This window comes from Colossoma macropomum, unplaced genomic scaffold (genome assembly GCF_904425465.1).
Source record: "Colossoma macropomum unplaced genomic scaffold, Colossoma_macropomum, whole genome shotgun sequence".
Lineage (NCBI taxonomy): Eukaryota > Metazoa > Chordata > Actinopteri > Characiformes > Serrasalmidae > Colossoma > Colossoma macropomum.
This window is the reverse complement of record NW_023494791.1, coordinates 19,125,478-19,137,633: the sequence shown is the minus strand read 5'-3', so window position 1 is coordinate 19,137,633 and position 12,156 is coordinate 19,125,478. Positions and strand designations below refer to the sequence as shown.

Here is a 12,156-nt window from a genome sequence, read left to right as displayed (position 1 = left end):
ACTATAAGTGAATCTTTCAGGGCACTCTGAAATATTTAAATTTATGGCCGCTATCGGCCAATAAGCTTTCAGCAGACATTTGACAGGCTTACCATCTCTATCTCACCATCTTCTAACATCCTGTGAAGTTTCAAAACATATGACCACTGGGGGGAGCTATTAATGAAAATCAAGTATATCTTGTACAGATTTTCATTTTTGGTCAAATACCTTAGACGACCTCATGCAGTACAGTGTTCCAAAAACTTTTGTCATTATAAGTCTATTAAAAAGTGCATAGTTTTTTTTAATCGTTAACTGTTTGAAAATAGCACTTTTCGAACTAGTCTGTGGAATTTTAAGCTACCTTCTCAAAACTGGTCTAGAAATACTCTGTAGCCTCTGTAGGTAAATAATTATCCAGCACATTTTCCATTTTTTGCTCATTGTGGTCTCCCTCCTGGACTTAATCATTGCGGCCATAGCATTGCTAGCTTTAATTGCTATAGCTCATCAATCATTGGTCTGATCATCTCAAAATTGTGCAGGTATCTATAAATTGAGACTCTGATGTGGTTTGCAAACTTCAATCCTGATTGGCTAATAGGGGGTACCATTAATCATGTATTTCTTCAAACCTTTGTAGATCAGTAAATTGAAATGTAAACATATATTAGGTTTAAAGCCCCCTGCATTGTTCATGACAAATGAAGACCTTTTGATTAACTCAGACTTCTTTTCAGCCTCTCTGCCTTGACGGCCCAAACTGCATTAGGCCTGATTGGGCCTGTTTGGCTCAAAGTGCATGAGAGCTTCTTGGGCTTATGTGTGCTTGGACCCGCTCATTGCCGCTTGCGGCTATATTTAATATTATTATTATTATTATTATTATTATTACTACTACTACTACTACTACTGCTGCTTTTGTTGGAGGAGAGGTTAATTATCAAGTCAATAAATAACAGATTCATGACAAGTAATGAATATCTTTAAGACCTGTGAACAAGATGATAATGAAAATCTGTAATAAACATTCAAAATATTACTTGATTGTTCCAAACATTTGAACGTTTCAAATGAGAGAACACACACAGCTGTTTAGCATGAATTATCATCTGTTTCTGACAGATGCAGCTCCTTCACAACTCACGCTCTGTTCTATCCAGTTCTCCCTCTCTCACACCTCCCCCATCCACAACAGTGTAAAATGCCTTAAACTGATAACGAGTTGTTTTAAATAATTGATTTGCATATAAAAGGCGCTGGCAGCGTAGGCAGACAAGGCAGACCTGGAATCACAGCCTGACTGTAGGCAGCACTTCAGTCCCAAAGACGAACACACACAAACACATATAGAAACACAATCACTTCCACTCTGTTCAGCTCCTTTACTCCTTAACACTTTAGGGCAGCCAATGTTTGTTCCTGCCACGTTGTGTAGCTAAGCCAAGTGTAGCAGGCCAAGGGTATAAGAACCATTGAGTGAATGCACATGGAGCCAACCTGCTCACAGTTTTCTACTCTCTGCATGCCAAATCAGTGAGTTTCAAGGGCACTTGACTGTGAATAAAATGACAACACATCTGCTAATAAGCATCCACTATGTGCCAAAAGAAATAAATCCACCAAAGGGAAAACGTACTTTGAAAATGATGTCAACAGTCTTAGGATGTGACAGAACCACCATAAAAGTGCTTTAGAAATGCTTATATCTATGGAAATTTTGACTTGGGCATACACACAGCCATTAGCTCCTTGTAAATTACAACTTTTTACTGTAAATTAACAGACTGTCTATTGTATCTAGGCTTTGTACTGAAACTGTAATCCCAGCAAGTAGTATTCCACTTTTTTGTTACTTTCAGTTGTTTTTTCATGTTTTACAAGCTTTGAATACTCATTGGTGTTTCCAACTGTGTACTTACATAATCAATCAATATATACATATAATAATATATAATGTTAACTATATTTACATTTTATAATTAACCTTACTTTAAATGTCTATTCATTTTTTATATAGTTTATTTTTAATTGACACATTTGATAAAAATTCTATTTTGTAAAAAAAATAGTTTTACACATTTACATATTCTATTTTATGATGGACGTCTCAAAGATGCCGTAACTGCCACCTGATTTTATTTATTTATTGACTTTTATTTATTTATTTACCGTCTGTTTGTCTTCCTGAAGATAAAACAAATAAAGAACAAACATCAAAAAAAAAAAAGAAATACTTACATTTCCTAATATCCAATGCATAAAAAGGTGGAGACAATACAAGTATTGTATTAGAAATACTCAAATGAACAAATATCTATTGGAGCCCACCTCTGTTTGGACGTTCAGAGCTAGTTTCTTTAATAAATTCTGCGAGTACAAGCCAGGCCCCTTGGTATAAACCCTGTCCATCTTCCTGCCTGTCACCTCAGTGACCTTACATGCAGCTCAACGAGAGCAACAGCTGCAGCCCTCCAGATGTATGATGTGTGGTTGAGGGATCACTGAACTGTAAACTGGGCACACGTTAGTTACTTCTGTTTTTACGTTTACCAGACATCTCACTGACACCCTTGTCTGAGAGTGGACATTAAACCAGCAAAGTTATTAGGCAAATGGGAACCAGGTCTAACTGGGAGAGATGAATAGGCCCGACATCAACAAATCTTACAATTCCTCTCCATAAGGCTTCAATCGACATGCCAGAACAGAAAATAAAAATGTACTACATCACCAGAAACCCAAACCACAAACACATGCACACAACTTCATGAGGGTCTAAAGGAACTCTGTGCATTATGTATTAAAATGTTGTATTTCTGTCAGCTTAAAACACTTCACTGACAAAGAAATTCTGCAGCTTTTAAAACATATAATCCATAAATGAATGTTTAGTACTTACAACAGAGTCATTGACTGCATTTTTGTCATAGTACTTCTTCTTCTCGTACTTGTCCCTGATGAAGAACTCCACAGCTCTGAGTAGCGGTTAAGGAAGATGACTTTGGAGAAAAACCTGACCTGAAACGCACTCAAAGACACACAGTGTGTGCACAGGCACGCGCACACACACACACACACACACACACACACACACACACACACACACACACACACACACACACACGGTGCACATAAAAGTTTCATCATTATTTTGAGTTGAAGACTATGACAGAAAGCCAGACTGCTGAAGTATATTTTCAGAGACATGGCTGGCCTGCCGAAGCAGTCAGTTATCACACCATCATCCAATCACAGCTCGCTCACTCACTCACTCTCAAAACAATAGCAAAAAAAGTTAGCACTCAGTTCAAAGCCCCCCGTGTTTCAAAGCTGATCAAAAACTCAGTTTGAAACCCCACTTTGGTTTTCGGACGGTATTCTTGCTGTGGCTAGCAAGCTTTAATTGGCACCTTGCACTTGTTAGTGTGTAAACCCCTGCAGGTCTGGCCTGTCCTCTCTGCGAGGCTTTGTTCTCTATTCTCATCATTAGCTGCACCAAAGCCCAGAATTTTATCCTTGCACTATACCTGCTACTGGCCCTGAAGAAAGACAAGAAAGAAAGAAGGAAAAAAAAAACAGAGGGGGGAAAAGAGGTAAAGTTAGGAAAGAGAGAATGGACAAAAATAATTGCTGATAGTGAGAGATACTTTGAGAGAAAGAGGGATACAGAGAGAAAGATGAAAGTAGTATAGAGGCACAGATGACTCCAGCTCTCTGATCCCTCACTCACCCTCCTACACCAGTGCATCAGCCACACAGAGCTTATGCACACAGACAGATCATACAAGCAAACACACAAATCAGTCAGGCAGGTTACCCAAACACACACACACACACACACACACACACACACACACACACGCAGCCAAAACTAAGGCATTGTTGGATTCACACATTCAACAATCTTTCATCAGAGCACAACTGCACATCTGATTGAAGACGGCAAAGAAGTGGACGTCTGATCCCAAGCCATGCTTCCGTCCAAATATCAAATGAAACATTTTCACAAAACAGAAAACACAAATAAATAAATAATTCCATATAGTCTGTTTTTGTAAGCACACACGTCACATTCCATATCATACAAGTCTGCATTAAACAGGAAGCATGGAAAGAGCACATGGACAAGTCAACAATGTTAGGCAATTTCTCTGGTTTTCAACTGCTGCTTGACTTGTGCTGAAATGGCCATTCATTAAAAAAAGTAATTCGTCATAGATCTTGTTTCTTGTGTGTGTGAGAGTGTGTGTAGCTGTTGAGTCTTCTGTCCAAGCACCAATGAGGTGAAGAGAGGTGTGTGGGAACAGGTGAATGGGTGAAAGTGGAAAGACCTTGGGCAGAAGGGGGGCGTACAACAGGGAAAATCTAACACACTAAACATTCCTGAGAAAGACAGGCAGAAAATTATTACACTAGGTGCTGGAGGGAGAAGACAAAAGACGCTTACCCTCTACACTGCAGAGAGGCAGAGAGAGAGAGAGAGAGAGAGAGAGAGAGAGAGAGGAAACACAAAGTCATGAAATAGTATCAAGCCCCTCACTGCAACTACACTTATTAAAAATCAGTTCTCCAGGCAATGTCAGTCTTGTAGTGAATGAACTGAGTGAAAAAGCATTCAGAGTCTTCTATGTCATTATATTTTCATGTAAAATTAAAATGGCTGAACATATTCAAATCTGTAAGTGAATACATTTGCCTTTATGACCGTGTGTCACTTACATATCAAGAATTTGGCTAAGAGGAGAAACATCCAACAAGCAAAGGTCAACAGAAACACAGTCCTGGTGATAAAGTTCCAAACGCCGTAAATGTCCCCTCCTTATACTGTATCATCATAGTCCAGCAACACAAAAAACTGTAGAGAAAATTCACTAACACCCATCAACTCCTCTTAGGCTCAGGACAAGAGCTAAACTTCAGCCGTAACTAGAATAAATCAAAACACAATACAAATATGCCACTGATTTGGAAGCTCAAGTAGACACAAAGTAAACAACAAATCTTATACAAGGTAAGCAGTTTTCTAGTTTGTTTATTTATTTATTTGCATTTTATTTTATTCGTTAATGAACATTAGATGTCACACTAACACTGGGTAAAAGATATCGAGCGAGAGCGAGAGAGAGAGACCAAGAAAGAAAAAGACAGACTGTTTGAGTGGTGTTCATTAGAGCCTTCTGCATTCTTCAGCAAGCACATCTTTATTTATGCTGCAATTTAAATGAAGAGTCAAAGGCCAAGAATTGCACAAAAAGAGAGCACTGCATAACGAATGAGAGGACGAGTGAGAGAAACCAGCAAGACATGAATTTAAAGAACACTATTAAAGAAAGAAAGAGGGTAGAGAGGAGAGAGCAAACAAAGCAAAGGAAAAAAACAGTGAGATATGAATGAGAGAATAACAGAGTTAGAACCAAAGAGAGAAAGCTGAAGAGTGTGCCAAATTAGAGTGACACTGACATACACAGTGCGAGCAAATTCATTTTTTAGCCGCTGAAAGATTGCTTTTCACCAAATTTCTTCTCTTTGCTCTTCCTCGCAACGCTCACATTAACGTGGCCAATCCTTCCATTAATGGGATCATTAAAAGCAGGAGATGGGGAGCAGAGGCACAGAGCGTGACAGAGGCGCAGAGAGAGAGAGAGAGAGAGAGAGAGAGAGAGAGAGAGAGAGAGAGAGAGAGAGAGAGAGAGAGAGAGAGAGAGAGAGAAAGAGAGAGAGAGAGAGAGAGAGACTCAAAGACACACCGGATATGCATTTCTGTCTGGAAAAACTACACCTCTGATAAAGCAAATTCCATCAAAGGTTTCTTGAGGAAGCTCACCTTCGCTATCCGGATTAATCCATTTTGACAGTTAAGAATATTGTACTGCATCGGTCAGCATACAAATGAAGCCATTTCCACACCTACACCAAACACAAGAGCGCAGATAAGAGGGGCGCTTGCCAAGGAAATTCAATTAGAGTGTGCAAAGGCCCCAAAGAGGAGAATATGGAATTAGCCAGACCACCACACACTGCCAATTAGGCCAGTAGTGTGTGACAAGCTGGAGGAGGAGATGTATGGCTTGAGAAAGACAAAAAGAGACAAACAAAGTGGGGAGGGGCGTTGCTATTCCAGCCATGTTTGTGAGTCATCCCCGTTCACAGCAGGCAGGTGAGTCCTGTTCAAACACTAACCAAGGTGAGAGGGTCGGCCAGGACAGCTGCGAGTCATCCTGAATTAGATGTAAAATCCTGAATAAAGCACTTCTATCTGAGCACTGCATCTAAGTGAGGGGTGTGGAGTCGCGAGAGGCACTACAGGCTCTAGCTTGCCTAAGGGCACTGAGGCGCTCTCCTTTACATAGTAAAGAAGAAAGAGATCAGGGCAGAGGGTGGAGTCTCATAAGGAACTCTGCCGGCAAGACTGCCAGCATGACTGGAATTGATTGATTCTAATCAACGTAGTGAGCTAAATATTTACAGCTACACAGATTCAAACAGCGTGTGACAGGTGGGAGGAAATCATGATTGAATTGATCTGGTCTCTGCATCGGTAAAGTTCAACAAGCATATCTATTTATTAGCATTATTATACAGAAACATTTTCAAATTAATTCCCTTCTGTACCTTCTCTCTCTCTGTGCCTCCATCTGCCTGTCAGTCCCCAAAAAGGAATAGTGCTCTCCTTCAACTTAATGCAAACTCCCTCCAAACCCTTCTCTACCACGCAAGTGTCAAATGAATAATGCTATGTCACATATCAAGTAAGAGAATACATTTACGACACACCAGTAAAAGTCTGTAAATCCCAAGCCTTCAAGGTTTAATCACACACTGAGATCCCCATCATAATCAAGAGCAATCAGAGTGTCACACTTGTAAAGTAATAATAAACATCTGAGTAATGCACATCAGTAGCAACACTTAGTCAACACTGTAACAACCTCATAATTTATTTCCCTCCAGAAATCGGTCCAGAGACAGAAATCAGATGAGAGAAAACATAAGCTCCAACACCCAACAGGGTCAGTGCTATCTAAAGAAAGTTCTGTCCAGCCAATTCTATTTCCTTAGCCCATCTGTGGGTAGCAGGCTTATTCACAGGACCACTTTTTCAGGCTAGGGCTAGCAGGCCCTGCTGGGAGCACTGAATAGGCCCTACACCATTAAATCTTACAACACATCTCAACTAGCCTTTATACAACATACCAGGATATAAAAGAACGCAGCACAAGCAACGCAGAACACAAACACACCCCCACACACATACACAAAAATACAAGCAATAAAGGATACTGGTCAGTCTGTGGCCGTCTGAAGTTGTCTGGGAGATGGGCTTCATACAGCTGTCGGGCCTTAGTGTTGCCCATGCTCTGCACACTCTGAAGAGACAGAGAAGAGAGATGAGAGGAGAGATGGAAACAAGATTGACAGCTAAAAGGGTCTCATGCTAACCCACATAAGACACATGCACTTACACAGTCGGTTCTGTCAGAAACAAATTACCATGAGTTTTGATCGAAGGATGAGCAAGGAGGGAAAAAAAAAACAAAAAAACTGTCAAGTAATTACCCATTAAGAATTAACCACCCATTAAAGCGTCAGTTAGCATTCAGAGAGAAAATGCCCTCTTTATGCTTCTCAGTACTACAAAAGGAGAATAAATCTATCCACAAGCTGCTTTTAGCACTACCATTAGAACAACCACAGCAACAGAAATCACTATTCACTTTTGGATAAAGCTGCTCCAGGCATGAACCTTCAAATCTTGTGTCATGACCTTCTGGCAGGTAAAGAAAATTCTGCAGGTTTATTTTGCTCAAAATCATTTTACTCATTTACAGTCATATGCGAAGGTTTGTGCACCCCTGCCAAATTACATGTTCATTTTCTAAGTGAAAATGAGTCAATGTCCTCTACAGAGAACACACTTCTAAACATTTTAATGCATAAATACTATTTATTTGATGAATTTAACATCCCAGATGTAGTCTATGCATTAGTTACAGCACATTATATATTTCACTTTTTTGAGTATGTTAAACTTTTAAATTTATAAACGTAAATAAACAGAAATTGTGCACTAAAAGTTGCAGAAAATGTCATATTTAAGTTTGTTCTATGTAGAGCATGTGTTAACACATTTGTACTTAGAAAACCAACAAAAAATGTAATTTGAGTGAATGAATAAAAGGCAAAAAAATGTATCTACGGAAGACATTAGTAAAGAAATTACAGATTTGCATCATTGTCTTAAACCCTGTCCTGACAAAACACCTAGCACTGACACTAAGAAAACTTCAGCTGGACCTACTGGCTTATTGAAGTGGATCTCACTGGATAAGTGTGTGAGTTAGACACTGGTTTAAACCAGCTGTTCGCTCCTGTTGCTTATCAAAACCTGGAAAGCAGGATTATTCATTGGGAAAAAAAGGCCAGCTACTTTGTGGACTGATCTAAGGATTCATTTTGAACGCTCATTTTTTTCTTATGTAAATTCCAAATTCTAAGCAATTTAAAGCAAAAAATGCCAGAGCAACATTTGAATCACTCACTCTAGCAGTGTTTCTTAACAGCTACAATAATGACATGCTGATGCTTTTAAAGGAAACCTATAGTACTCTTTTTTTCTCAGTTTAATATACTTTGTTGTGTTCTTTGAAAGACTTCTTTGATGACTTGGGGGGGATGCTTTAATTGAGATTTTATAGAGTGTGTTCACCTAAATTTTCTCATCTGTGAAGAACGTCTTGTTTTCTGGGCACTGATTCTATATTAAACTGAGAAGACTCATTGGCTGAGAAGAACACGTTCAGGGGTGTTGTCATCATTGCAATGCTGTGTACAGTAAAATGGCTACAGTAGATCACAGCACTGTGAGACCATACAGTGCCAGGTAGCAGAGCGGTGCTTTAGAACGCATATAAACATGTTCATGTTAATGTTTACACTCTACATGCTTGGAATCAATTTACTAGCTCTTCACAAACTTGCTGTTTTTGAGCTGAAAGATATGAGGAGAAAAAAAAGACTCGACGAGTAACATTAGCGGAAGTAACAGGCCATTAGCAGTTAGTTTATCTAAAAGACTGACTGTCCTTCTCTGTGTAAATTTCAAGGTACATGTGATCTACTGCGGCTTTCTATGGTCTCAATATGACTTTTATTTCAAGCAGTAATGGCACAATATGACTGAACCTGAGTCAGACAGAGAAAATGAGGAGACTGCTGTGGAGGCCCACCACAGACCAGGATGCAGCAAGGTGTTTCCGAATGCTAAGGGTTTACATTCACGTTCATAGACGACTCTCTGAAAACCTGGCACATTTATTCTTAAAAAAAACAAACAAAAAAAAACAAACAAAAGAAAACAAACAAAAAAAAGAACAGTACCTGAATTTGCTCGGGGGTCCATTGGTCCAGGTTCACTGATTTGACGCGGGATATGTGCACTCCTAGGTTCCGGTGAATTCCAGCACACCTGATACAGATGAAGACACCAAGGTTCCAGGAGGCCCATCGGGGTCCTGCAGAAAGAGAAAGACTACTTTTTAATCTCAGTTCTGTTATTATCCATTTCTGATCTTTCCCTCCACTGTTAAAGTCTACATATCAACTTTCCTTCCACCATGTCATGTGCTTTGTTTGGTGCAATGACAAGAACATATACAGTTAAAACCATCAGAATCAGTCATTCAGTTCTGCACAAAGCTACTGCATATTGTAGTCTAGATTTCTCACATTCTCAATGAACCAAAAGGGCAGTGAGCTTTAACCAAATGTTCATGAATGATGATGATTACTAAAAGCATGTCTAGTCAGTTTTAGAACTGAGCTTCATATAAATTAAAGAAAAGCACAGAGTGAACACTTTTTATAAAGAACTCTGCTCAAAAAGTGACATTTTTATGTAGTGCTGCATCTATTTGTGACAGGCAAAGTCAAGTTCCAGTGAATCAAGAAATTAATTTCATAACTGATACAAAGCCTAAGCCTGTGCAGTATCCTCTACAGAAACATTGTGTATAACCAGTGACTAGACAGTCACTACTAACTCCGGAGGAAACTGAGCTTGTGTAACTTTTGATTTGGTTTAAAGACTATAGAAAGAGGATGAGAGCAGCAAGAGGTCGATACTATCACTGGGCTGAGAGTGTAAGGGGGGGCCGGGTTGCAGGACAAGGAAGTTGTCCTGACAGCTCTCAGCCGGTTGGTTGACGTTGGCAGGAGCGCCAAGGCTGACGGGCTATAAATCACAGGGCTTGCTGGGAAATGGATTTCTGCGGCTCACCCGCCCTCTCTGGCTTTATCTACAGCCGTCAGCCATTTTTGGACACATTCAATTCAGAAAGCTCCCACTCTCTCACACAAAAGCCGTATCCATCGCATTTGTGTGTGCATTGGTGTGTGTTTGATTGCGGGGTGTCTGTATTCTTCCTTTAGGGTGCTTGGCACTGACTTTCATGCCCACCAGGCAACAGAAGAGAAGGAAAAAAGACACCCATGACCCTGGCACTGGCTCCCACTCGGCCTCCTCGCGCACACACACACACACGACAAGCCATTAGCATAACAAACAGCGCAGTGAGGGTTCTTCATTTTTTAAGCTCATAACTCATGCACGGCACTGCACGATTACTCAGGATATTAATGGCTATCTCGCCGCTGTTCTCCACCCAGTGAACAAAAGAGGAGGACACGGAGCGAACAGGCCGATAAGGCTCCCGATGCCGCGTAAACTCCAACAGAGACACAGTAATGAGAGAACGGTTCTGCAAGTCTCTTATCTCTCCCCTACCCTAACTATTATCCAGTCGGCTGCATGCGTTCTCACCACCACCCACCCACATTTATTAGTCCTATAAAAGACTGGAAGATTGTGTCTCATCCCAGCGCAGCAGGGGCTGCAGAACTCACCCACCATTAAAGGGGTTTCATTAGTCACAGGGAATAGTCTGGTGCAGGGAGAGTGCACGACCCTTCAGGAACTGCTGGGATACCAGCCAGCAGACACCACCACACCGCTATGGGCTACTTTGCACTAGGCCTGCAGTGAGTAGTCGATGAGGTGAATTGCGAAAAAAAATGTTACTAATTACACTGTCATCACAAATTACATTATAATAGGTTTTTTGGTGGGTATCAACCACACCGACCAAATGTTTCATTAAAAAAGGGAGATCACAAGTTCAAATTCTGACAGCGCTGGGAATCCAAGGGGGTACTGTTTAACTGAATGTAAAACTAAACTCTCATGATGCTAATCATGTAGCCATGAAAATGTCTTCATGTATAGCGAGACTAAATATCTGCCATACTGTCCACTGCTACTGGGAAAAAAAGGGCTCACACTAATGCTCTACATTGTTCATAGGAAACACATTGTCATTCTAACAGATCGCATTACACTTCAGTCCTTTGCATCATAAAAGAAATGAGCTTGTCGCACAGACAGTGACAGAACAAAGCAAATGAAGAGAAACCAAATATGGCATGATGTTGAGATTAGTTGATTAAAAAAATGTTTACAGCCGGTTTTAAAAATTTACTGTATTATTTCATGCAAACCATAGCAAGACACTATTAGCCCCACAAGCGAACATAACTGAACCTTAAAACATGTTGGGTGATGCGATAACACACTTCTTGTACCTAACATAGACTGTTCTAAAAGGCTGTGGCTGCGCTGGCTAAACACACTCAGCGACGCACGCAGATATCATGCCGCCTATGTTATCGCGTGCATTTCAGGACCCCTTCACACCACAGCGTTAGGTTTCCAACATCAGTAAAAACGTCTTCAGGTCTGACTATAATAATGTCCCAGCTCTCGTACATCAGGTAAAACAGGCCATGTCAAACAGAGAAATGGATTCACATCAGGGTACCTTTTTTTGGCACACAATTATCTGAATAAGTGGACCCTTTTACAGCACAGGCCTAGTTGATAAGTTAATCGATTACAAAACTTATTGTTGGATGCACCACTCCTATTCACAAAACCAGGCTGCCTGACTGCTTTCCTTGTGTAGGTTGTAGCATTTTAGTGGAGGAGAGCGGGGGCTCAAAGCCAAGACGAGCCTAACCAAGCCTGTCCTATTTCTGCTTGCCTCTCTGCTTGGCTGCGTGGACGAAAGACAGCCTCTGGTGTCAGGCAAGGAGAATGGCGCTTGCAGACAAGACGAG

General features: G+C 40.6%; 1 protein-coding gene across 2 annotated transcripts in view; it reads right to left on the bottom strand.

Annotated features, from left to right (window-relative positions):
• The window catches only part of smap1 (small ArfGAP 1), a 103,609-nt gene that overhangs the window by 65,038 nt on the left and 26,415 nt on the right, over positions 1-12,156 (bottom strand). For both annotated transcript variants that reach the window (XM_036574274.1, XM_036574275.1), the window contains exons 2-4: positions 9,364-9,497; positions 7,267-7,352; positions 2,885-2,960 (exon numbers count right to left, since the gene is read on the bottom strand). In XM_036574274.1, coding sequence (XP_036430167.1) covers positions 2,885-2,960; positions 7,267-7,352; positions 9,364-9,497 — 296 coding nt within the window. The remainder of the gene's footprint in view (positions 1-2,884; positions 2,961-7,266; positions 7,353-9,363; positions 9,498-12,156) is intronic.